The sequence below is a fragment of the Phyllobates terribilis genome, unplaced genomic scaffold, assembly GCF_046119375.1.
Source record: "Phyllobates terribilis strain yellow unplaced genomic scaffold, ASM4611937v1 Scaffold_3__8_contigs__length_932513732, whole genome shotgun sequence".
NCBI lineage: Eukaryota > Metazoa > Chordata > Amphibia > Anura > Dendrobatidae > Phyllobates > Phyllobates terribilis.
In genome coordinates, this window is record NW_027362763.1 from 249,125,395 (window position 1) to 249,149,830 (window position 24,436).

General features: G+C 43.0%; 2 protein-coding genes across 2 annotated transcripts in view; one reads left to right on the plus strand and one right to left on the minus strand.

Annotated features, from left to right (window-relative positions):
• The window catches only part of MED12L (mediator complex subunit 12L), a 981,938-nt gene that overhangs the window by 205,861 nt on the left and 751,641 nt on the right, over nt 1-24,436 (plus strand). The gene's annotated exons all lie outside the window — the stretch shown is intronic.
• On the minus strand, nt 1,900-12,488 carry GPR171 (G protein-coupled receptor 171). Its single transcript, XM_073674733.1, has 2 exons — nt 12,347-12,488; nt 1,900-4,591 (listed from the first exon to the last, which is right to left on the minus strand). Exon 2 carries the CDS (start codon nt 4,574-4,576, stop codon nt 3,569-3,571), a length of 1,008 nt encoding a protein of 335 aa, XP_073530834.1. The 5' UTR covers nt 4,577-4,591; nt 12,347-12,488; the 3' UTR covers nt 1,900-3,568.

Below are 24,436 nucleotides of genomic sequence, written 5' to 3' on the forward strand. Positions count from 1 at the left end.
TGGCGGAACTATTTATGTGGTTTTGATGTTTAAATGTCCGACTACGCCACCCGTGGATTGCGGTCAGAGTGAACCGCCGCTGCAGGGCAGACCGCTGAGGCTGGTGTTGTGGGTGCAGCAGAGCGTAGCATAACTCCCCACGGGAGGAGTATAGCCCCAGGGCAGTGTATGCGGAGGATGGGGGTGATGATGCAGGGCAGCAGCAGTAACGACACGGAGTCAGTGATGCAGTCCAGGGCCTTTACTCACAGTTCTTATTATCCAGACCACGTCTGCAGGTAACGGCTGCCCACGTCGTACTGTGCTCACCAGGTGAGGGGCTCAGACAACTCCCAGATAACTTTGGAGCGCTTCACAGGACCCCCTTTGTGTGTCCTTTGTCTGGCCTTTCTTACCAACCCTTCTGTCCGGCTGCCTCGGGCCTCCTCTTGGTAAACTTGGTGCCAGTTTCCCTGACCCTATGTGGTGCCTTCCTAGCGGGTGTAGCGAGGGGCTGCGCCACATAAAATGTCAGAGCCTCCGGTTTCTAGCTGAGGGTCGTTTCCTGCCTCCACTAGTTTCGGGGACCGGTCTCCACCTTTGGCCTGACCCCTCCACGCAGGTGGATTCGGGCGTGCGGTGGCGACTCGCCCGTCCGCACCCCTGGGATCCCTTCATTCCTCGTTCCTGGAGCCTTCTCCGCTCCTCTTCCTTCCTTCTCCCTCTTCCAGGCCTGGGCCTCTGTTACTAGGCCCGCCTCCGGAGCAGAGCTCATGCAGAGCCCCTGCTCCCTGCCACTTCTGCTCAGACTTCTCTGCACTGAACTAAGATGGTGCCCACCTTTTATACTCCCTTCTCAATGCACCCAGGAACTGCTTCCTCCCTGCTCCTGCACTACAGGGTTCCCCTTCCTCAGTGTTCCCTCCCCCCACTCCAGCCAGGGACAGGGACTGTCGTGCCCATCTCAGAGGCATATTGGTCGCCCTGCCCCACGGCAATGTGGTGTAATGCATGCAGGTGTCGGGTCCTGATCCACACTCCATCCTTACCTGAGAGTGAGATATCACACCTCTGGGTGAGGTGCAATACCTCTGTAGCAACCGAGCCCTCAGGGTGCTACAGTTCCATTTATCTTCAGCCTAGGTGACTTATTGTGATACAGGGCCGTGATTTTGGCTATAAAAGGGTCCCCTAGACCCCTACCCCAAGCTTTTTAAGAGAATCATATATGACGTGCCAGGAGACTCTATGGAATGCTTTCTCAGCATCCAACGAGAGTATCTAATTACAAATTTTTAACTGCATCTAGCCCAGGAAATACTTTGTGCCTAGTAGCAGTGTCTGCTAGTCAGCGGATTATCCCGGCTGTTAAGCAAGCTACACCACCTGTAGTTTGGACACTTAATTTTTTCAAAGGAAATGCTTCGGGACCACGGGATACTCAGTGAAGAGCATCAGGATACACCCCAAGGCATAGGGGCTGGGACTGGCAGTAGGATGCCTTGCGGTGGACAGCCGAGCTCGATCCTTATAAAAGCTTTTTAACTGCAGCAGCTTTAGTGGACGCTACTGGAGCTGGAATTACGCGGCTGCTGGCATGAGACTTGCCCTCCAATAGATCCTTGTAAATGGATTTAAAGTGTATTCATTCAAATTAGAGAGACAATTTAAATTAAAAAGCTTAGAGCTGCCTCCACCACAGGGGGGCTCGCTCGACCCACCAGCGGACAGGCACCAGTATTGGGAGAGGGGGGCTGGCCGTCAGGGTTCACCGCGGCTCTGGCACAAACCCGGCGACACGGAGGTGGCACGGGCAGGAGCGGACTGAACGTGTCGGCTTCTCACTTTTTGGATTTTAGAAGGGCATGACATGCCTATATCTGTGTCTCCCCCTCCTTTTACTCCTCCACCTCTTTTCTTTTCGCATGACTATATGTACTTGTCACTTTTCCATGTGTTAGTTGTGTCTTCTGAGCAGTTTGTCAGCTTTTGGACACCTTTGAAGGTGTTTTCTATGTGTTTCTATGTGTTTTTGTTTGCCTGCCATTGGTTTTAACGGTGTTCGAAGGTGTTTGACGAACAGTTCGGCGAACACATGGGTGTTCAATGAACCGAACCGAACTCGAACACTACGGGGGTGGCTCAACACTACTGGTCAGTGGTCGATTAATGCCACAAGTCGGTTATTGTAAATGCACCTTTACTCCTGTTTCACCATTGAAAACACAAACATGCTCAGCCGAACTGAGTGCATATGTGCCTGGGGGAAAGGCAGACATAGCTGTTAGACAAATGAATGAATGTTTGACTGTTTATAGGTGTAATATATGGTTTCCTTTAATCAGAGTGCTTTGCACTACAGTATACCAACCAACCAGACTTTCTCTTTTGTACAAATAGTTTGTACTTGTGAGCTTGGATTTCATCCATCTAAATAGCTATGGTCTTATCTTTATTTTTGTACGCAATTAACTCTTTAAAGGGAACCTGTCAGATGATACGTGCTGCCCAAACTGCAGGCAGCATGAGTGGCAGCCTAGCTGAATGATTGCAGACAAATATGACTGTCTGAAATGCTCTGGCATCTCAGAGACAATATACCTTGACGATCTGGCTGGCTATCCAGAGACCAGCTATTCCCTGTGCTGCTGCAGGTGAAAGACTTGTCAATCACTATGTACATGAGAAAGAGACCTGTCAATTACCTGCAGTGGGACGGGGGAGAGCCGGCCAAGGCCGAGCCGAACAAGTCTTGTCTCCAGATATGATCCCCAGCTGGATCTTCAAAGTAAATTTTCTCTGAAACGCTGGAGCATTTCAGTGAATGTTATACGTGGCTGCATTTGGTCAGCCAGGCTTCGATTCATGCTGCTCGCAGTCTGGTCAAAATGATTGGTCTGACAGGTTCCCTTTAGTTAACAAGCATTCCTATTGGAACAAACCAGCATTTGTCCTTGAGAATACATCATGCCATTGTGAGACCAAATGTACTCTCCTATGGTCTGTGTCTGCTGTATTTGCTGTGTGTACGTGTCATGCTCTGACACATGCCAAAAATGGAAACTGTCACGTTTAGGTGGGCTGCGCTGCCGGGTTCCAAATCAGCTTTTGTTAATACCAACGCGTTTCTGCTCCAGATCGGCCCCTTTCTCAAGGCACCAGTCTGAATTCCAAGACTCTTCATTCCCGCAGCGCAGCCCACCTAAATTCAACAGTTTCCATTTTTGCCATTATACATCTGGAAGAACCATTTCTTCCAGCCACAGATCAGCAGTGGCTCTCCACGCATTTACAGGTGTTGGGCCTGCATACAACACGTTCAGGTGAGTGCTACCATCGCTCATACCTATCCTTTACCAGACAGTATTGCCCTATTTTTTATGCATTTTTGTCCCTCTCCAGTGGTCTGACACATGTCACACAAGCTAATACAAACGGCAGCTCCCAGTGCCTGAAGAAAAAAATAATAAAAATGAACTATTCCAACTATTCATTTTATACTGTTATAAATAAACATATAATCGTAATTAACAATCATTAATAAAAAAATAAATCACAATCTCGTAATGTAATAGTGCAATCGTTTTTTCTACGCGGTTCTCTCGATAGCATTCTCTCCTCCAATCACAACTCTTTTCTGTCTCTTCAAGGAAAATGTTTTGCTTATTTTAGACCTGAAGTTGTTCGAAAAGTGATAATACACAATAGGGTCAAAACAAAGATTTGATACCGAGAGTAAAAGTGTTGACTCCTTTGCGTAGAAGAGCACTTGTTTCAGGCTGCAGTCGGTGATCACATCATTTTGACTCAATGTGTATGGGATCCGGACAATGTGGTAAGGAAGAAAACATACAATGTATCCTGCAGTCACAAGAAAGATCTTCACCAGTGCTGATTTGAGGTTGTTAGTTTCTTCACAGTCCTCATTGGTGTAAAGTTTCTTAATAGTGATGCAATTAGATATTAAAATGATTGCAGAGCAGTTAAAAAATATAGCAATGCTGATGAAGTTGCTGAGCACATGCCAGTCTCTGCCAATGACTGTCTTAAAGTCAATGCAGCCAACAATGTCCCGCTCTGGGATGTCTTTTATGGGTATCATCATGTTTGGTAGCATTATGGACAGTACAAGAGCCCAGACTACTGCTGACAACATTCGTGCAAATCCTCGTTTCTGTATTTGGTACAATTTTGAGCTCTGTATGGTCTGGAGACAGCGGTCCATACTGACAAATCCCAAGAATATAATAGAAATGTACATGTTGATGTAAATGATGCAAGCTGATACCTGACAATGGAAGATCTTCAACTTCCAAGACGCATGCCCCATGTCTACGACTATTTTAAAGGGTAGAGCCAATGTCAGCAGAAAATCAGCTACTAAAAGGTTAATGAGGTACACGCTCAAACATTTCTGGTTGCTGTCTTTCCATGTGAATGCCCACAATGCGAAGCAGCTTCCAAAAAATCCAACCATAAATATCAACCAATAAAAATATGTGAATGGTTCCAAGTCTTTGTTCACCTCGCAAGTAAAAGAAGAGCCGTTGGTCGTGTCCGCCATCGTGAAATAGCCCTTATTGTAAGCTGTCGTCATAGCCTGGAATAACAGCTGAGGAACAGAAGCAAAAACATAGGTTATTATCTTTGGACGTAAACTCTTTATTACCTATAGTAGTCACACAACTTATAACAATGGAATCTGTCCTGTAAAGTTTGAGGTATGGATGAGATTGTATGTGAACACTTTCATTTTATGATCTATAGGTAGATTATACTGTATATATTGTATATTGGATGAGTTAAACACTGCATCCTGTTCCATTATTTTATGCTGAGGTCTAAGGGGTAACGTTTCTCCTTGTGGAGATGACATACCGACTCTGGCATGTCAAGGTAAGGAGGCTTATTCGCCATGCAATGCTCCTCTGGGAAATGTAATATGCAAATTGCCTCTACAGAGAAGAAGAGGACTTGAACTTTATAGCGCCACCTATTGGAAGCAGCACTGTGAATAAGCCTCCTTACATTGGCATGCCAGAGCCGGTATGTCACTCTCCATTATGAGAAATGTTGCCCCTTAGACCTCAGTCCAGAGCCTCTCACCTAGCCAAATCAGATCTCATACTTTGCACTGATGAGGGGCAACAGCCCAAAACATCGTGTCTGTAAATTGAAATTCTGATTTGGCTTTTATCCTAAGTCATATTGCAAGACTCGTTAAAGGGTCAATAGTGGCTTGTAGGATTTCTGCTTCCAATAGGTGGCGCTATAGAGTTCAAGTCCTCATTTTCTCTGAAGAGGCAATTTGCACATTATTTTATGCTGAAACTCGTCCTTGAGCTTGTGACTGCTGCTGAGATAAGATTGCAGTAGTGATGGACGACTGACCTCCATTCACACAGCAGACTGTGCTCACACAGAGAGCGTCCATATAGGTTGCTTCAACCCCTGATGAAAATGATGGAATCCCTATGCTTAATGGATGATCACACAGCTTTCATACTTTTTAGAAAATACATAAATAACAGATGTAGCACAAAACAATGTTTGTTTAATCGCTGAACATTTTGTCTTTGTGAAACAAACTGCAAAGAATGGAAAAATAAATCGCTTTTTTGTTAAATTAAAGGGAACCTGACGGCTGATACATGCTGCGCTGTCCACGGGCAGTATGTCAGGCACTGGCTGTATGATCTCAGACATATGACTGTGAAATGGTGCAGAGTTTCAAAGAAAAACTTACTTTTTAAAGCTGTCAGTGACCAAGCTGCACAAGAGACTAGTCAGACAGGCGGATCCCTGGCGGCTTCTCACTGCCCTCTGCCCTGGAGTGGCAGGTCTGTCCCTATACACACACGCAGAAAGACTCCTGTCACTCCAGGGGTATGGGTGGGGATAGGCCGCCAGGGACCCATTTATCCGACTAGTCTCCTGTGCGGCTCAGTCCCTGGCGGCTATTAAAGTATGTTTTTCTCTGAAACATTGCAACATTTCAGAGTCAAACATACCTGGGTAAAAGAAACAAGGGGACACCAAGCACAATAGGGTCTTATCTGATGGTCAGATTTGTATAGATGAGGGGTAAATGGCGTTGTTTAATACACGACCAAGTAATAAAGGATTGACAGCTGCTGCAGTACCCTCAGGTCAGTAGATCCTCGCCATATAGAGCAAGTAGTAGGAGGATAGGAGTAGTAATCTACGCTGCTGATATAATTCAAGAAATCCAGAAAACATTGTACGGGATTGACCATGTGGTTTATTCTCAACACTTTTCGAAGTTGGACCAACTTCTTTATCAAGAGAACCACAATATTAAAAAAAAAAATGCATAGACAGACTTAAATAGTTTACAATTTAAAAAAAAAGCCACCAGACTCATTTTTATTTTATTTTCACATACACTTTTTCCTTTTTTCTCCAACTTTATCGAAATCAAACAAGCGTTTAGTCACATGTACCATGATCCAAGTGTCATCTGAGTGTGATGCAATTCTTTCGCATAACAGGTGCTGAGAAGACGGCGAACTTCATTTTTCCATCTTCTCTATTGTCTCCATGCACGTACATCGGATTGCACTTGAATGGCATCCGAGTGCAGTTCGATGTTTCACATGCACCCATAGACTTGCATGGGTGCGTGTGATCCTATTATTGGAGCCACCCGCAGCATGGTGAGATTGTGTTTTCATGCTGAATCGACATGAGAAAAATCGCAGACCTGCACTGCCCCTTAGTACAACGTTGGGCCAAGTGCTGTCCGATAAAATATCAGATAGCACTCGTCCGATTTATACGCCAGTGTGAGTGAACCCTCAAACTCATCTTTTAGTCATCAACAATAAAACAAGTAAATATTGAAGTTTACAGAGGGAGAAATAGTGTAGATACCTGGTATTAATTTTATTAAAGGTAACCTAACAGCTGATGCATGCTGCACAATCCATGGGTGGCATGTATCAGCCACTGGCTATAAGATCTAAGCCAGGTATGTTTGACTCTGAAACACTGCGGCATTTCATAGAGCATAGTTTAAAAGCCGGCCGGATACCGAGCCGAACAGGAGACTAGTCAGACAGGTAGGCACCGGGCACTGACAGTGACTGACAGGTCTCACCTTGCATGTGTGTATAGGGAGAGACCTGTCAGTCACTGGCAGCAGGCAGGGAGAAGCCATCAGGGACCTGCCAGATGGGTTTTAAACATTTTTTTTTCTCTTTGGAACAGCACAGCATGAAATCATGCAGCCAGTATCTGATATAAGCTAGCAGTGGATCGGGAGGCATGGATCAGCTGTCTGGTTCCCTTTAATTGAATATCTGCAGTTGTGATCTTATTTTCAGTGTGTGATACAAATAGCACAGATTCCTCCCCCCTTTCCTTTGCTGTAAACATGTAGCATTGCGGTCCTTGTGGTTTTACATCTATTGACGTAGGTAAAACTGAAATTTTTTCAAAAATGATTTTCCATTTTTGCTGTAGTGATTGTGAAAAAAATACCCAGCTGTCAGTCCTGTAACGCTGAGCAATCGTGGGAGAAGAGCCTTGGTGAGAGAGGTAAAGAAGAACCCCAAGATAACTGTGGCTGAGCTCCAGAGATGCAGTAGGGAGATGGGAGAAAGTTCAACAAAGTCAACTATCACTGCAGCCCTCCACCAGTCAGGCCTTTATGGCAGAGTGGCCTCTCCTCAGTGCAAGACATGTGAAAGACCGCATAGAGTTTGCTCAAAAACAGACGAAGGACTCCCAGACTATGAGAAATAAGATTCTCTGGTCTGATGAGACGAAGATTGAACTTTTTGGTGATAATTCTAAGTGGTATGTGTGGAGAAAACCAGGCACTGCTCATCACCTGCCCAATACAATCCCAACAGTGAAACATGGTGGTGGCAGCATCATGCTATGGGGGTGTTTTTCAGCTGCAGAGACAGGACGACTGGTTGCAATTGAAGGAAACATAAATTCTGCCAAGTACAGAGATATCCTGGATGAAAACCTCTTCCAGAGTGCTCTGGACCTAGATTTGACCGAAGGTTCACCTTCCAACAAGACAATGACGCTAAGCACACAGCTAAAATAACAAAGGAGTGCCTTCAGAACAACTCTGTGACCATTCTTGACTGGCCCAGCCAGAGCCCTGACCTAAACCCAATTGCGCATCTCTGGAGAGACCTGAAAATGGTTGTCCACCAAAGTTCACCATCCAACCTGACGGAACTGGAGAGGATCTGCAAGGAAGAATGGCAGAGGATCCACAAATCCAGGTGTGAAAAACTTGTTGCATCTTTCCCAAGAAGACTCATGGCTGTACTAGCTCAAAAGGGTGCTTCTACTCAATACTAAGCAAAGGGTCTGAATACTTATGACCATGTGATATTTCAGTTTTTCTTTTTTAATAAATTTGCAAAAAAATCTACATTTCTGTTTTTTTTCAGTCAAGATGGGGTGCAGAGTGTACATTAATGAGAACAAAAATTAACTTTTTAGAATTTACAGAATGGCTGCAATGAAACAAAGAGTGAAAAATTTAAAGGGGTCTGAATACTTTCTGTACCCACTGTATATAGTACTGTGCAAAAGTAAGTGAGGAAAAGATGCTGCAAAGTAAGATTGCTTTCAAAAATAAAAGTGTTAATAATTTATTATTATCAATTACCAAAATACAAAATGAATTCTGAACACAGAAATCTAAATCACATCAATATTTGGTGTGACCGCCCTTTGCCTGTCGAAGAGCATCAATTCTTTTAGAAACACTTGCACAACGTTTTTAAAATAACAGCAGGGAAGGTGTACTAAACATCTTGGAGAACAAACCACAGATCTTCTGTGGATGTAGGCTTCACTTTATGTAATTTCTTCTATCTCTTCATGTAATCCTAGACAGCCTCGATGATGTTGAGATCAGGGCTCTGTGGGGGCCATATCATCTCTCCCAGAACTTCATGTTTTTTACATTGAAAATAGTTCTTTATGACATATGTGGTATGTTTGGGGTTGTTCTGCTCTACAATAAATTTGAAGCCAAAGAGATGCCTCCCTAATAGTACTGCATGATGGTTAAGTATTTTTCTTCATTTCTCAGCATTGAGGACACCATTAATCCTAGCCAAATCCCTAACTCTATTTACTGAAATGCAGCCCCAAAAGCAAAGAACCTCCATCATGTTTATCTTTTGCCTGCAGACACTTAGGCTATGTGCCCACGATGCAGAAATGCTCAGGATTTTTTCCTGAGCGTTTCTGCATCTCCCTGGCAGAAAAAACGCATGCGGATTGTACATGCTTATTGTACATGCGTTTTTCCTGCCTGGGACATGCGGATGTGAAGCGTTCTTCACATGCATTTCCACATGCGGGTTGACAAGCGCTTTCCAAGCGATTTTAGCATCACTTGGAAAGTGCTTGACAACTTGGTCACACTATATAAATCCATGCAAACGGCATGGATCTATATAGTGTGACCGTAAAGAATGGTAAAAAATAAAAAAATAAATCTATACTTACCTTCTGATGGTCCCCGGAGTCTTGCTTCGCTCCGTCCTGGCTGCCAGCAGCTCGCGGTACACTACACTGAAGGACCTGCCGTCACATGACTATGACGTCAGCGCAGTTCCTTCAGTCCACCGCGATCTGCCGGCAAGTGAAGACAAGCGCACCGCGGGCCATCAGAAGGTAAGTATAATGTTTATTTTTTATTTTATTCTTTTTGTCACAGTTTCTATGGTACCCGGGTCCGGAGGAGAGTCTCCTGTCCTCCACAACCGGGTACCATCCGCACATTGAAACGTTTGGATTCTGCATGTACAGATCCAGTGATGCAGATTCCATTAGTTCCAATGCAAGTCAATGGCGGCGAAAATGCAGTGCTTCCGCAAAATAATTGGTAGTGCTGCGTTTTTTTCCGCAATGATAACCCGCAGTGGAAATTTCCGCAGCATGTGCACAGCACATGCGGATTATCATTGGGGAACATGGCGGACCTTCTACCAAGTGTTTTTTAAGCGTTTCTGCAGCGTTTTTGCCGCTGCGGAAACGCTTAAAAAACGCATCGTGGGCACACAGCCTTAATGTACCTCTTTCCTGCACTTCATTGAACAAATTGCCTTCTGTTGTGGCCAAGTATTTTAAATTTTGACCAGTTGAGTTGTTTGACCTTATGTCCATGTCGAAGGTATGACTTTTTGGCTGCACTTCTTTCATGAAGATCACTTCTGGGCAGACTTCTCAGAGCAGGTTTTGGGTATAGCTGGTTCCAACACAGCTGTTTCTGTTTCAGTTAATGACAGTTTTTCAACCTACATATTGTTATCATCAGTTTGGTATAATTGATTACTCATACATCGGACTATAATCCTGAGTTTGTGCAAGTATATCTAGAAGAAATGATGCTGTTTCGAATGCAAAAGGTGGTCACACCCAATAATGATTTGATCAAGATTTCCTTTTTGTTCATTCACTCACTTTTTTCGTCGATTGATAGAAATAAAATTATCAACATTTCTATTTCCGAAACCATTCTTGCTTTGCATTTTATCCACAGCTGCTTAAAGGTTTTGCATAGTGGTGTGTCTATCTATCTATCTATCTATCTATCTATCTATCTATCTATCTATCTATCTATCTATCTATCTATCTATATATTATTTTTTTTTCTTATATGACTATAATATGAACACACACATATATGGCACTGTCACTAAAGGGTTCACATAATCTGGCAGACATGCACAGTGTTGTGATGGTGCGTTCTCAGGCGTTGGGTCCACATCATTGAAACACATGTCAGCGGTATATTAGAGCCAACATGGCTGCAAATGCTGGGCAGAGAGATACTGTAACTCTGATCCCGGCCGTTCAACCACCTTCCTCTCACCACAACCCAATTGCGGAGTTCTGATGGTTTCCATTTCAGTCTGATGCCTAACAATGGTCCCAAGGTCTACCATCTTAGTACCCCTATTAGGCCTTAGAGACAGGGCTTGATTGGATGCCTGTCAGTGTTACACCCACAAGCTTAATATGCTTTAATATAGAGGTGCAGCAATTTATGGATATTAGTAATCAAGCTCAACATGGTTATGTCCACTAGTAGGGCCAATATAAAAAAAAGTTAAATAAAATGTTTCAGATATTAAGAAAAGCTAAAAATCACAAAAAAACATTTCCGTATTAGAAATGCTGGTGGCATTGTTGTTCTCCTATGCGTTTTATGGACTCCAGAATGGATCCATTCAAATACACAACTCGGCCCACAAGAAGGAAACCCTCATACGTCTACATGTATGGTACTCCGAACGCATAGATGAAAAGACAAGAACAAATTGATACATTGGGGTATATCAACACCATCTAATTCTGAGACAATGTAAATTTAGACTACACAGTAAATGCCCCAGATCTATCACAGAGGTTCATGCAGTATGACTGTATAGTTTAAGTCTACACCACATATTAGTTGACTTACTTCAGAAAGTGTCTAAAACACATGAGAAATATGATAGAGCTCAAATTGCTCCAATGAAGTTGATAAATCTCCCTCATTGTACATACAATACTATACTTCCAAAGTCTCATTATACTATAGGGATTTCATCTTATGCTGTATACTTGGATTGTGAAAATCCATAAGTAGTGGTGATAATATGTTATACATATAAGATGTCCTGGCACTATTGTAAGCGATTCCTGCGCCCACCAGGGAACGGGCTCTGAGGTCCCACCCTATATCATTACTTAATGTACGCGTGTCCACTTTTAATTCTGTAGTAAAATCTTTGTTTAGCATTTCTTATATAGGATGTATCATCAATTAGATGGAATAAAGAAAAATGGTTACAAAGTCATCTCTAAACGAGGTTGTCATCTTCTGGACCCTTTTGTCTCTGTTGTAGTGGGGGCCTATTATTGAGCAATAGCCCGGCACCATGGAGGATGCTGTAGCATGCTGGTGGCCAGTAACATTGTAAATGTACAGTTCAATGTAGAGTATCTCAGCCCAGAAACCCGATTAATACAGGGGGACTGTGTTAGAATATCTGCCAAGCTGAAAAGAATAATCCTTTTTAAAGTTTCATTAAAAAACTTTATAAAACTACTAGATATAATGCCTCCAGGCAAATTGAGAGATTAAAACTTGTTTCCTGTTGGTAAATGATGTATTTTAATAATAATGAAATCAGAAAAGGATAAATATGTAAGTTTATAGAATGTGCATGCACCCCGTATATACTGTATCATCTGTGAATAGTAATTTAATTTTACACAATCCACATTTTGTTTTACCTGGCGGATACAAAGTATAATACACAGATGTAATATATTAATCGGAACAAAAGAAGAAAATAATGTGGTGTTACAGTACCTTGTTTCTTCAATGTCTTGTCTACAGGTAGTGAGATATGAGAACCATTATGAGAACTTTACCAGATGGATAAGATCAGCAGCTTGTAAGACAGAAAGTAACTTTACAGACTGGCTCTTAGGAACTTTATCACAGCAGGAGGAACCGAAAAACTCTGCATTGGTAGGAAACCACATAAAAATACTGCTGCCGGAAACTAACCATACAATCATTAGCTGCAGACCATTAAAATAGTTAGCATAAAAGCATCACTGTGCAGACATCACTTCTATATCATTTTCTTACCAAAACATTGTTTTCCTGGGCAGTTTTTTTTTTGTCATGTACATTCAGTCATGATAGTTTTAGGAACAATAGTCAAGTATAGGAAAAAATACTAAATGATCCAGCGGGAACTGCTAAAAAGTTAGTAAAACTTAGCTTTTATTTAGCCTTTAAAACATAATACTCCACCATATGTTGGCATAATAAGAGTTAAGATCTCCGCGTTTCGAGTAATTTTTTTTTCTAATAATAAAGTATACAGCATATGAAAAGAAGGAAAAAAAAATGTACCAGTCTTTTAGTCGATACAGAATAAAGGGGAGAGGTTTGCGAACCCTGAAGCTTTAAATTAATGAACAGAATCATCATCTGCTACAGAAGAATTCTGAAAACAAGCAAAAGTTGTGACCAAACAAGCTTATACCATTTCCCGCTTTCTGATTACTATCAGACCACAATTATACATGTGTGGGACCCCAGGAGTCCGGTTGCCACAGTGGCATTACCTCCCTCACAAGGGGTGATGCCATGCCTGGAAGCAAGGAGGGGTCCCCTAATCAGGTATACCAGCATACAACACTTTCCTGGCTCCAGACCAGAAAGGGGAGCCCCTCCCCTTTACACTGGAATCTGGAAGCGGGGTTAGTGAGAGTGAGTTGAGAGGAGTTGGAGACAGGAGAGCGACGAGGAAGGACCTGGGGAAGGGAGCTGTGTACAAGCTCGCCCCAGAGGAGAAGCGCAAAGGAACCATACACCGGAGTCCGTGGTTGTGGGGCACTGAAGGCTCAGTAGCAGAATCCAGGGGGCAGGAGACTTCTGGTCTCCTGGCCCCACCAGACGCCCGGCGACACAGCAGCACCATAGGGCCCAGCACCGCCACGTGGGAGTGACACTTAAGGAAGGCCCGAGCTGCCTGACATACGGGTGAGGAAAAAGACGTTTTACTCACGGACGAGCATAGCTTGAAGCAGCAAGGCCAAAGAGATTAGCGCAGAGGGAAGGCCTACAACTTCACCTGGCGAGGTGGATCCCCAACTTGCTCCCAGGCCGCCCGGACCTCTACTACCAGCTAGTACCCGTGCCCGGTTTGCTTAACAAACCACAAGTAAAGATAAGAGGAAACCGCCATTAAGCTGTGGACTGGTCATTATCTGCGCCATCACCTGCACTACACCGCACCAACAACATCTACCTCATAAAATCACCATCTACTGCCCTAGAGCTAAGCTCTGCCTGTGGAGAGCTGAACCAACTCTTCTGCGTCACCATCAGCTCCAGATGATCTGCACCGCAGTGGCGGCCCCATATAGCCACATACCACAGGTGGCGTCACGAACATTATCTCTAAAAACTTTATTCCTCTTATTCCTCTTTTACCTTTTCCTTTAATTGACCGCCCTGGGTCACGGACCGGGTAACTGCCACCGTGACATCCCCAGCACCGACCGGCCCGGCTACCGAGTACCCCACGGCCCAGGGGGCGCGTCACATTCAATCATAATAATGTGGTTAACATGTCAGCCTATTGTGCCCTCATAGGAGGCGACTTCCATATAACCAGTCTAGCAGCCAAAGTTTGGGCACCCCTATTAATCTTAAGCTTAATGTTTTATAAAAATTGGTGTTTTTGCAGCAGCTATTTCCGTTTGATATATGTAATAACTGTTGGACACAGTAATGTTTCTGCCTTGAAATGAGGTTTATAGTACTAACAGAAAATATGCAATCTGCATTCAAACAAAATTTGACAGGTGCATAAGTATGGGCACCCTTATCATTTTCTTGTTTTAAATACTCCTACCTACTTTTTACTGACTTACTAAAGCACTTTTTTGGGTTTTGTAACCTCATTGAGCTTTGAACTTCAGAGCCAGGTGTATGCTATCATGAGAAAAGCTACTTAAAGTGGCCACTTGCAAGTTGTTCTCCTGTTTGAATCTCCTCTGAAGAGTGGCATCATGGGCTCCTCAAAACAACTGTCAAATGATCTGAAAACAAAGATTATTCAACATAGTTGTTCAGGGGAAGGATACAAAAAGCTGTCTCAGAGATTTAACCTGTCAGTTTCCACTGTGAGGAACATAGTAAGGCAATGGAAGAACACAGGGACAGTTCTTGTTAAGGCCAGAAGTGGCAGGCCAAGAAAAACATCAAAAAAACACAGCATTCCAAGAAAAACACTTGCTACCCACAGTAAAATTTGGTGGAGGTTCCATCATGCTTTGGGGCTGTGTGGCCAATGCCGGCACCGGGAATCTTGTTAAAGTTGAGGGACGCATAGATTCCACTCAGTATCAGCAGATTCTTGACAATAATGTTCAAGAATCAGTGATAAAGTTGAAATTACACAGGGGATGGATCTTTCAGCAAGACAATGATCCAAAACACCGCTCCAAATCTACTCAGGCATTCATGCAGAGGAACAATTACAATGTTCTGGAATGGCCATCCCAGTCCTCAGACCTGAATATCATTGAACATCTGTGGGATCATTTGAAGAGGGCTGTCCATGCTCGGCGACCATCAAACTTAACTGAACTGGAATTGTTTTGTAAAGAGGAATGGTCAAAAATACCTTCATCCAGGCTCCAGGAACGCATTAAAAGCTACAGGAAGCGACTAGAGGCTGTTATTTTTGCAAAAGGAGGATCTACTAAATATTAATGTCACTTTTCTGGTGAGGTGCCCATACTTATGCACCTGTCAAATTTTGTTTGAAAGCAGATTGCACATTTTCTGTTAGTACAATAAACCTCATTTCAAGGCAGAAACATTACTGTGTCCAACAGTTATTACATATATCAAACTGAAATAGCTGTTGCAAAAACACCAATTTTTTATAAAACAATAAGCTTAAGATTAATAGAGGTGCCCAAACTTTTTCATATAACTGTAAAATATCACTTTAATCTCCTTTAGTAGAGGCACAATGCATAATAAGAAGGACAATCCCTGGAGAGACCTGAACCTAGGATATAGAGAACAAAAGTGACTTTTAAACATTGGGAATTATCAAAAGACATTCTTCATAGTACTGCAAAGGAGCATCCAGAGCGGAACGGATAAGAAATGGGAAAAATATATGGAGTCAGTCCTGGGTCCGACATATTTGATCCTTGGTCGTCCTTTCTAATTGAAGCCCATATATGAGCAGCCAATTGTAAGCAAATATTTCTAAGATTAACCATAGCCATATAACAATTCTACATGTAATTAATAGTATCAAAGACAAATTTCTATTTCTTGCACCACTTACAAATGACCTTAAGTTGCCTGCCTGTATTAATACATGTTTATTCAATGCAAACCTCCCACCTTGGACTGAAAAGTGATTCTACGTTTCTCATGAATAGTCACCCTACATGGGGAAGTAAGTCTAAAATAGCCCTCCCCTGACTTGGCTGTGCACCCCATCCCATGCCTCTTCTGAGGCCATCTTGGAAGAAGGCGGAATGGAATGTCAATCTGAATGGAGCATGAAGCGAGAGTCAAATGGAGGGCACCAGATTGATTGGCTCTATATCTGAAATGTAGTCACTTTTTAGTCCCATTTAGTCCCCCTTTAAGCGGCTAGAGGTCCATACCCCTTGTAGCCAAACCACCCCAAAATCTGTACTGTTCCTCTGCTAGTAGTGCTGTAAGAATACATTAGGAACATATTGTATGTGTATGCATGTGCAGAGCACACCTTCTGCCACTCTCTTGTGTTCTCTCTCCCAAGTGTCCTTTGGTTAAATTGGCCTATTACTACATTACAACAAAGTTCCCTCAGAAACATTTTTTTATTGTAGAAAGCAACTTTAAAAGGGCAGCTCCTGTTATTTTTATTAGCCAGGACTAGTCCAGCAGGGTTTTTCTTCCCCTACACTGGCCTCAGTTCCTGTAATCCTGCCCCTCTGGATGTGACGGACATCCTTCCCTGCTGTACACTTCATTCCAGCACCGTGCATGTGTGTGACATCCGCTCCTGAGCATGTACAGTGAGTATGGGGGGATTCTTCTTCTTCTTTCTTGCCCAGGAAGCCGTGGTGACTTGGTGCTGCAATCTGTGTAGTGGTAATATTTCGACACTCTAGGATGGTCTTATTGGGCACTATATAGTATTTGTTTTGTGTTATTCAGTACTATTATCTAGACACCAGGTGACACTGCTTTGTTTTTTACTGAATGGTATAAGTATAAAGTAATTTCAGATCAGGACTTTTTGGATACCTCACTGTTATGGCAGTCAGTCACTGTGTAGTCCTATTATTTTGCTAACGTTGCACAGGTATAAATCAAGTTCTATGTCTCCCCCCAAAAACGACACCAAGCAAGTGGATACTTTTATAAATGTAAATCTGTTTGCATTGTACTATAGCTGTGCAGTAATTGTATGATGCATTCTACTCAGGAGATCAGAGTTACTAATGTAGGACCTGACAAGGAACCTGAAACCCCCCACACCCACCACATCTGTATCGGAAATTGAATTGGTTCATTTTTCTAACGCTATTTCTTAACAATAGTGTCAGCTGTGATATTCAACTTCTCATTTTCTAGTGTGAGAATTTTTCAAGGAATAGATAAGAGAAAAATAACAATCTGAATGGGCTGCATTAAAGACACCTTGGCTGTGGTGTGATAGAGACTTTCCAGATCTGTATTTCACATTGTTAGAACATCGAAAAACTGATTGACCTGTACCGATACTAAACTGATATCATTGATAAATGTGATGTGATGGTCCATAAACACATTCAACTCCTTAACTGCCTTTAGAACTTGATTAAATGCGGATCTACTGTATCAGCGCTGCAGTACCAGGGCACAACGTCAGGGCAAAAATAGTGGCGCCAAATAAATTTAGAGAAGGAAAAGGCGCAACGTCCAGCCAGTCCAACACATAAAGCCAGTATCTGTGTATAGGATACTGTTAAAAGAAGAGATGAGGCTCTGAGAAGTAATGGGAGTACAATTACATAGTGTGCTAGGCCTATCACTCAGTAAGAGTATAAGGTACAGGAAAAATATATATCTTTGTACCGTGTTAGCCAGTAGACCGAAAAATATTAAGATTTGAGTGTCTCAAATCTTAAGATTCTCAAATTTTAATATTTTTCTAAGAATACAAGGAGAAGACAGAAGAAACACTCCACCCAGAAGACCTAGTTGTGATCATTGTGTAACTGTGTTCACATGTTCTAATGTGTTATTCCTCATGTAAGCAGCTGGAGAGCAAGGGGTCACAGCTGGTCAGCCCAGATAGTGGGAGGTGTGCTGGGGGTATACCATTGGTTTCCTGTTAGAGGAGTTAGTCATACTTCTGGAAGAGAAAGAAAGTGAGTTGTTTATTGGGGTGTGTGAAACAGGAAGGTTGGAGAGGGGGCATGCTGAAAGAGTAACTGGAGAAGTGGCAGTCATACCAAGAAATAGCTATAAAATCCTTGACACTGTGAGTGAGCCTGGCCTTAATCCAGGAGTGGAGCTGTGGGTTGTTGGGCCTTGGACAGCTAGAAAAGAGGGCTGAATGAGGCAACGTGTAAACCTGTCCTGGAGGCATGGGAATGAAGAAAAGGCTGACCAGGTCACTGCACGGGACTACTGAGCTTTGGGGTTCCCCTCTGTGGCATTTGATTCGCTAGTCTGGCATAACATCATCTGAGCATTATGCTGTGCACAGGTGATATCTCACCAGCCCAGCGAATCAGGCTTTGTGCTGAGGAACCCGGAAGCTAAGGGAATTCTTGCATCTCCTGTCCATGGCCAGAGAGCACTCACCTGGACCGTGGAAAGGGTTTGCATGAAACGATCTGATTATCTCTATTTGGAATATATCTTATCAGAGAATTCTGCTTCCGTCTTCACTTATGAGCCACTTTCTTCCCTGCCTCCTGAACTCTCCATTCACTTTGAAAAAAACAACTCCACTTCAGCAAAGTGAGGTGTCAGGTTACACCTCTTATTGTACTTTATGGAGAAGGGAGGATGAATGAGATGCAAAGTGAGAAAACAGGCAGAGGAAGACACAGAAACAGACACTCTCTTAGCTTTCAAACTAATTTTTTACCTCTACCCAAAGCTGAATTCACATCTACGTGGCTTCTGTTTGTTTGCTAAGGAATGAAAAGCAGGAATCCCTTTCTGTGTGCTGTGTATGGGAGACATCATAGCTGCTAGTCTCCTCCCACCAGCTGAGTGTGATTTGCAAATTAAGAGATAGAGCCTTCAAAGGGGAAAACTGGTGCAATTGCAGTATACAAGTTATATAATATCCATAAATACAGTACTGCTATTCCTCATGTACACGCAAAGGATGGCGTGTACATGAAAAATTACAGTACTTTAATATACAGTTACCAATGAAATAATATGCATATAGGGAAGGCAAAGAGTATAGTGAAAAATAGGATGAGATTGTGTTATTAAAAATTAATTTTATTTCATATTATTTTAAAATAAATGCAAGCTATAAAAGGCATTTCCCTGCCGACTTTTTGAAAATGGACTACTCCATATGTAAGACTCCGCATGCCAGCTGTTGATTGATGTTACCACTTTTTGACTTATTTAATAAAGAGTGAGAACTTTGTCCAGTGAAGGCTGCAATATATGAGTAAGTAGTCTATTTAAAAAAAAAGCCTGCTGGGAGTTACCTTTTATAGCTTGCATTTGTTTGAGCATTTACTGGTCAAGTCTGTGGTAGCCTGAATCTGAATCTGGGTGTAGGCATGTGACTACTATCATTCACGTGTTTTTGAGCTACTGTTTCATTGTGGATATTATTTTAAAATTCATATATATTGAATTATTAGTTGTAAAATTCAAATACTGTTTCTGGTATCTGAAGGGGTGTTCAGGGTCGTAACTGCAACCGGGGCAGCCGGGGCACTGCTCCGGGGCCCCAACCACCCAAGGGGCCCCAAACTGATAGTAAAAAAATTGTATTTTAATACTTTAATTTCTCATAAAATACCCAGCTCCTATATTCCTGTCAGACAATGTCACCCGGAGGACAGGAGAGACTATAATTTCAATAATTTCCAGGAGCTCTGCCAGCTGTCAGTGAATGGAAACCTGCACTGGCCTGGAGAGTCTCATAGCACAAGATTTGTAACAATATGTTAGTCTGGAGATCACAGAGAGTTGGCAAGGCCGGCACAGTGCACACTGACTGTAACAAACTCAGCATCATTGAGAGGAGACGGTCTCAGCAGACACAAATATCTCTGTGACAAACTGTGAGAAGCCCTGCTATTTAATAAACATATACAGTTATTTGAAAATTGTGCAATATTTGGAATTATTCACCTTATTAATTTTCCAAACATATTCACTGAATATTTAACTTCTATAACTTGCATCATAAACAACAAAATCTATTAAAGGTCTTGCGGAACGTGGTGAAGCCTGTGTGTTGTATATAACAATGCGTAGCAGGCTTCACCACGTTCCGCACAACCTCTAGTGATTGAAATGTTGAGGGGCCCCACTATGAAGTTTTGCCCCGGGGCCCCGAAGTTTATAGTTACGGCACTGGGGGTATTATAATTTTATTAACACACCCAGCTAGTATTGTTGCTGCTATTATTAATAGTACATTTTGAAGAATACAACTTTTCCAGTTAAAGATGCCCTCCCATGAAGTTTACAAAAGCTGTGGATATGTGTATGTTCTGTAGTGTGTGTGTATGTGTGTGTTAATATACTCACCTGCTGCCATCTTCTCTGGTATCCAGCTCCGTTCTGCTTTTCTTCTCAGTGACGTCACCGCTTTTCAGACAATCCAGCTCACTCGAGATGACGCGCCACCAGGGCAGTGGGGTACTCGGTGTCCGGGCCTATGGATGTTGGGGGGAATATGTCACAGTGGCTGGCCCGGTCCGTGGCCCAGGGTGGTCAACCAAAAAGGGGATTGTAACTTGGATAGAGATAAAAATAAAGTAAATAGTTTGAGACGCCACCTGTGGTACCTGGTAAGGTTTACCAGCGCTGCTGAAGACCTCCGGGGGTTGATGGGATGGCAGCTGAGGTGTTTCTGTTCCCCACAGGTGGAGCAGGCCCCCGGGGCAGTGTGAAGTTTGGTGGGTGGTGATGCTGGGACTTGTAGTGCAGGCGGGATGGCGCAGCTGGAGTAACTGACAGAGACAGGGGATTCACTTCAATACCTTTACTGGTGCGGATGTCAGGTATGGTCCAGGGTACTCAGTAGGATGGGTGCACTTCAGGACTTTTCCCCAGTGAGCGGGTATAAGGCCTCCTGGTTCGTGTCTGCCTCTCTGTATGCTCCTGGCCAGCCTGCAACTGGGCCTAGCTTATGTGTCGTGCTGTTCCTTCACCTGTCGCTTGGTAGTGGGACCTTCTGCTGGCAACCACTATCCCTGGTCGCCAGGGCCTTCGTGGTTTCTGGTCCTGTAATGGGTCTAACTTCAGGTCTGCCAGGCACTTGTAGTCCTCCTGGAATGCTGGTGGTCCCTACTGGGTATAAAGCACCCTGTAGGTGCGGACCCGGTGTCCGGTTTGTATATTCGGGGTGAGCCTATGATGCTCCTCTGCCCCTTTCAACTCCTCTCTCCTCTCCTCCTTGCCGTCGGCCACACTCGGGGCCCTCAGAACTCAGCAGCAGACGTGCGTCAGCACGCTCTCCAACAACTAACTGCACTGCCTAGCTCCACCCTCCATATATATATGTCCTTAACGGGCTCCCTCTGCTGGTATGAGGTGGAAGGGTGGAGGTGTTTGTATGTAGTGAGGGCCTCTTGTGGAGAAGTCCATCCATGCACCCTGGGTCCTGTGGTACCTCTGAACAGCAGGGTGCCACATAAACTCTATGCATGAGCCAGAAGTCTCTTTTAAAATGTAAGCCTAATGAGTTTTGTTCTGAAGCTCCATAGACTTACATTGTAAAGGTCACTTCTGAGTCATGCAGAGCACAGTGTGACCCGAGACTCCGATGAGTGGAGTCATCACTGAGAAGAGCAGTGGAGAAGGCAGTGGCAGGTGAGTACATTAATACATACACACTCTACACTACAGACACATTACACAGATTTAGTAAAAAAAGAACTCTATGGGAGGGCTTGTTAAAAAATGAAGACCTCATACAGTTACACTGGAAAACTAAAAATGTTATAGTTTATTGAATGTATTGCATGAAAATAAAAGATGGTTATAGAAAGAATAAATGTAAAAAATTTGCAAGGGAGTGGAACATTCTGAATCCTAGCAGAGTGTAACAAACTCACTGTTAGGATTCTGCACAGTTGTTCACTCTTGATGCTCATCACATGACCACTTACAGTGGGTACGGAAAGTATTCTGACCCCTTTAAAGTTTTCACTCTTTGTTTCATTGCAGCCATTTGGTGAATTCTAAAAAGTTATTTTTTTTTCTCATTAATGTACACTCTGCACCCCATCTTGACTGAAAAAAACAGAAATGTAGAAATTTTTGCAAATTTATTAAAAAAGAAAAACTGAAATATCGCATGGTCATAAGTATTCAGACCCTTTGCTCAGTATTGAGTAGAAGCTCCCTTTTGAGCTTGTGCAGCCATGAGTCTTCTTGGGAATAATGCAACAAGTTTTTCACGCCTGGATTTGGGGACCCTCTGCCATTCTTCCTTGCAGATCCTCTCCAGTTCCGTCAGATTGGATGGTGAACGTTGGTGGACAGCCATTTTTAGGTCTCTCCTGAGATACTCAATTAGGTTTAGGTCAGGGCTCTGGCTGGGCCAGTCAAGAATGGTCCCAGAGTTGTTCTAAAGGCACTCCTTTGTTATTTTAGCTGTATGCTTAGGGTCATTGTCTTGTTGGAAGGTGAACCTTCAGCCAAGTCTGAGGTTCAGAGCACTCTGGAAGAGGTTTTCATCCAGGATATCTCTGTACTTGGCCGCATTCATGTTTTCTTCAGTTGCAACCAGTCGTCCTGTCCCTGCAGCTGAAAAACACCCCCATAGCATAATGCTGCCACCACCATGTTTCACTGTTGGGATTGTATTGGGCAGGTGATGAGCAGTGCCTGGTTTTCTCCATACATGCCGCTTAAAATTATCACCAAAAGTTCTATCTTTGTCTCATCAGACCAGAGAATCTTATTTCTCATAGTCTGGGATTCCTTCATGTGTTTTTGAGCAAACTCTATGCGGGCTTTCATATCTATTGCACTGAGGAGTTTTCCATCAGGCCACTTTGTCATAAAGGCCCGACTGGTGGAGGGCTGCAGTGATAGTTGACTTTGTGAAACTTTCTTCCATCTCCCTACTGCATCTCTAGAGCTCAGCCACAGTGATCTTGGGGTTCTTCTTTACCTCTCTCACCCACGATTGCTCAGTTTGGCTGGACGGCCAGGTCTAGGAAGACTTCTGGTGGTCCCAAACTTCTTCCATTTAAGGATAATGGAGGCCACTGTGCTCTTAGGAACCTTGAGTAATGCAAAAATTCTTTTGTAACCTTGGCCAGATCTGTGCCTTGCCACAATTCTGTCTCTGAGCTCCTTGGGCAGTTCCTTTGAGTTCATGATTCTCATTTGGTCTGACTTGCACTGTGAGTTGTCAGGTCTTGTATAGACAGGTGTGTGCCTTTCCAAATCAAGTCCTATCAGTTTAATTAAACACAGCTGGACTCCAATGAAGGAACAGAACCATCTCAAGAAGGATCGCAAGGAAATGGACAGCATGTGACTTAAATATGAGTGTCTGAGCAAAGGATCTGAATACTTATGACCATGTGATATTTCAATTTTTCTTTTTTGATAAATTTGCAAAAATTTCTACGTTTCTGTTTTTTTTCAGTCAAGATGGGGTGCAGAGTGTACTTTAATGAGAAAAAAAATGAACTTTTTAGAATTTACCAAATGGCTGCAATGAAACAAAGAGTGAAAAATTTAAAGGGGTCTGAATACTTTCCGTACCCACTGTATATGAGATTTATATACTTGTGATTCTGTGTTTATTGCTTTTTCTTCCACTTTTCTCAATTGAAAGAAGATGAAAAGAAAGTTATTGGCCTGTGATAGGCTGTATGAAAAATGCATATGACAGTCATGTGACAAGTGGCAGGAGTGTGAAACAGAGGAATCCTATCAGTGGGTACATTACACTCTACTTTACTAAGGGTGCAGCATGTTAAAAACTAGAGATGAGAAAAAAAGATTTGCGGTACCCAGTTCCAACCTCTGATCTGATTTTCTGTTGGAGCCAGACTTCACCTATGCGTCCTAGGCCTAACATCTCCTGAGCGCCTGTGTCGCTTCCTAGGCTCCACGGCATCATGAGGTCACAGCACATGTCATCACTTTGTGTAAGGGCAAGTGGCTAAGTTTTATGAAATGTCATGGTGTTACAGGGCCTAGGAAGTGACAAAAATGCCCAATAGATGCTGGGTCAAGGATTCTTGCCACAGCGGGGAAGTCTGGCTGAAAAGTTGATACTGGGTATCACAAAACTTTTTGCTCATCTCTATTACAATGAAGTGAAAATTGTATACGTGTTCCAGATAACCCCTTTACCTTTATCAAAAAAGTGTTTTTTGTTGTGACTATGATTTATGGTTTCTGGTATTTTTTCTAAATGCAGAATGCTCTGAGTGTTATCAAAAAACACTAAAACAAAGCATAAAACTCATGAAGCTTTTCAGTACTCAAGAAAAAACACTGCAAAATAACCATGTGAAGGAAGACTTAGGGTATGTGTCCAGGTTAAGTATTTCTGCATCATTTTTGCATATCTGGGCAGGAAAAACGCAGCAGAAAAAAATGCACTTTTTTATGCATTTTCGACATGCGTTTTTGTTGCAGATTTTGCCCCATTCTTTAGTATGGATGAAATCTGAAGCAAAAACACTGAAA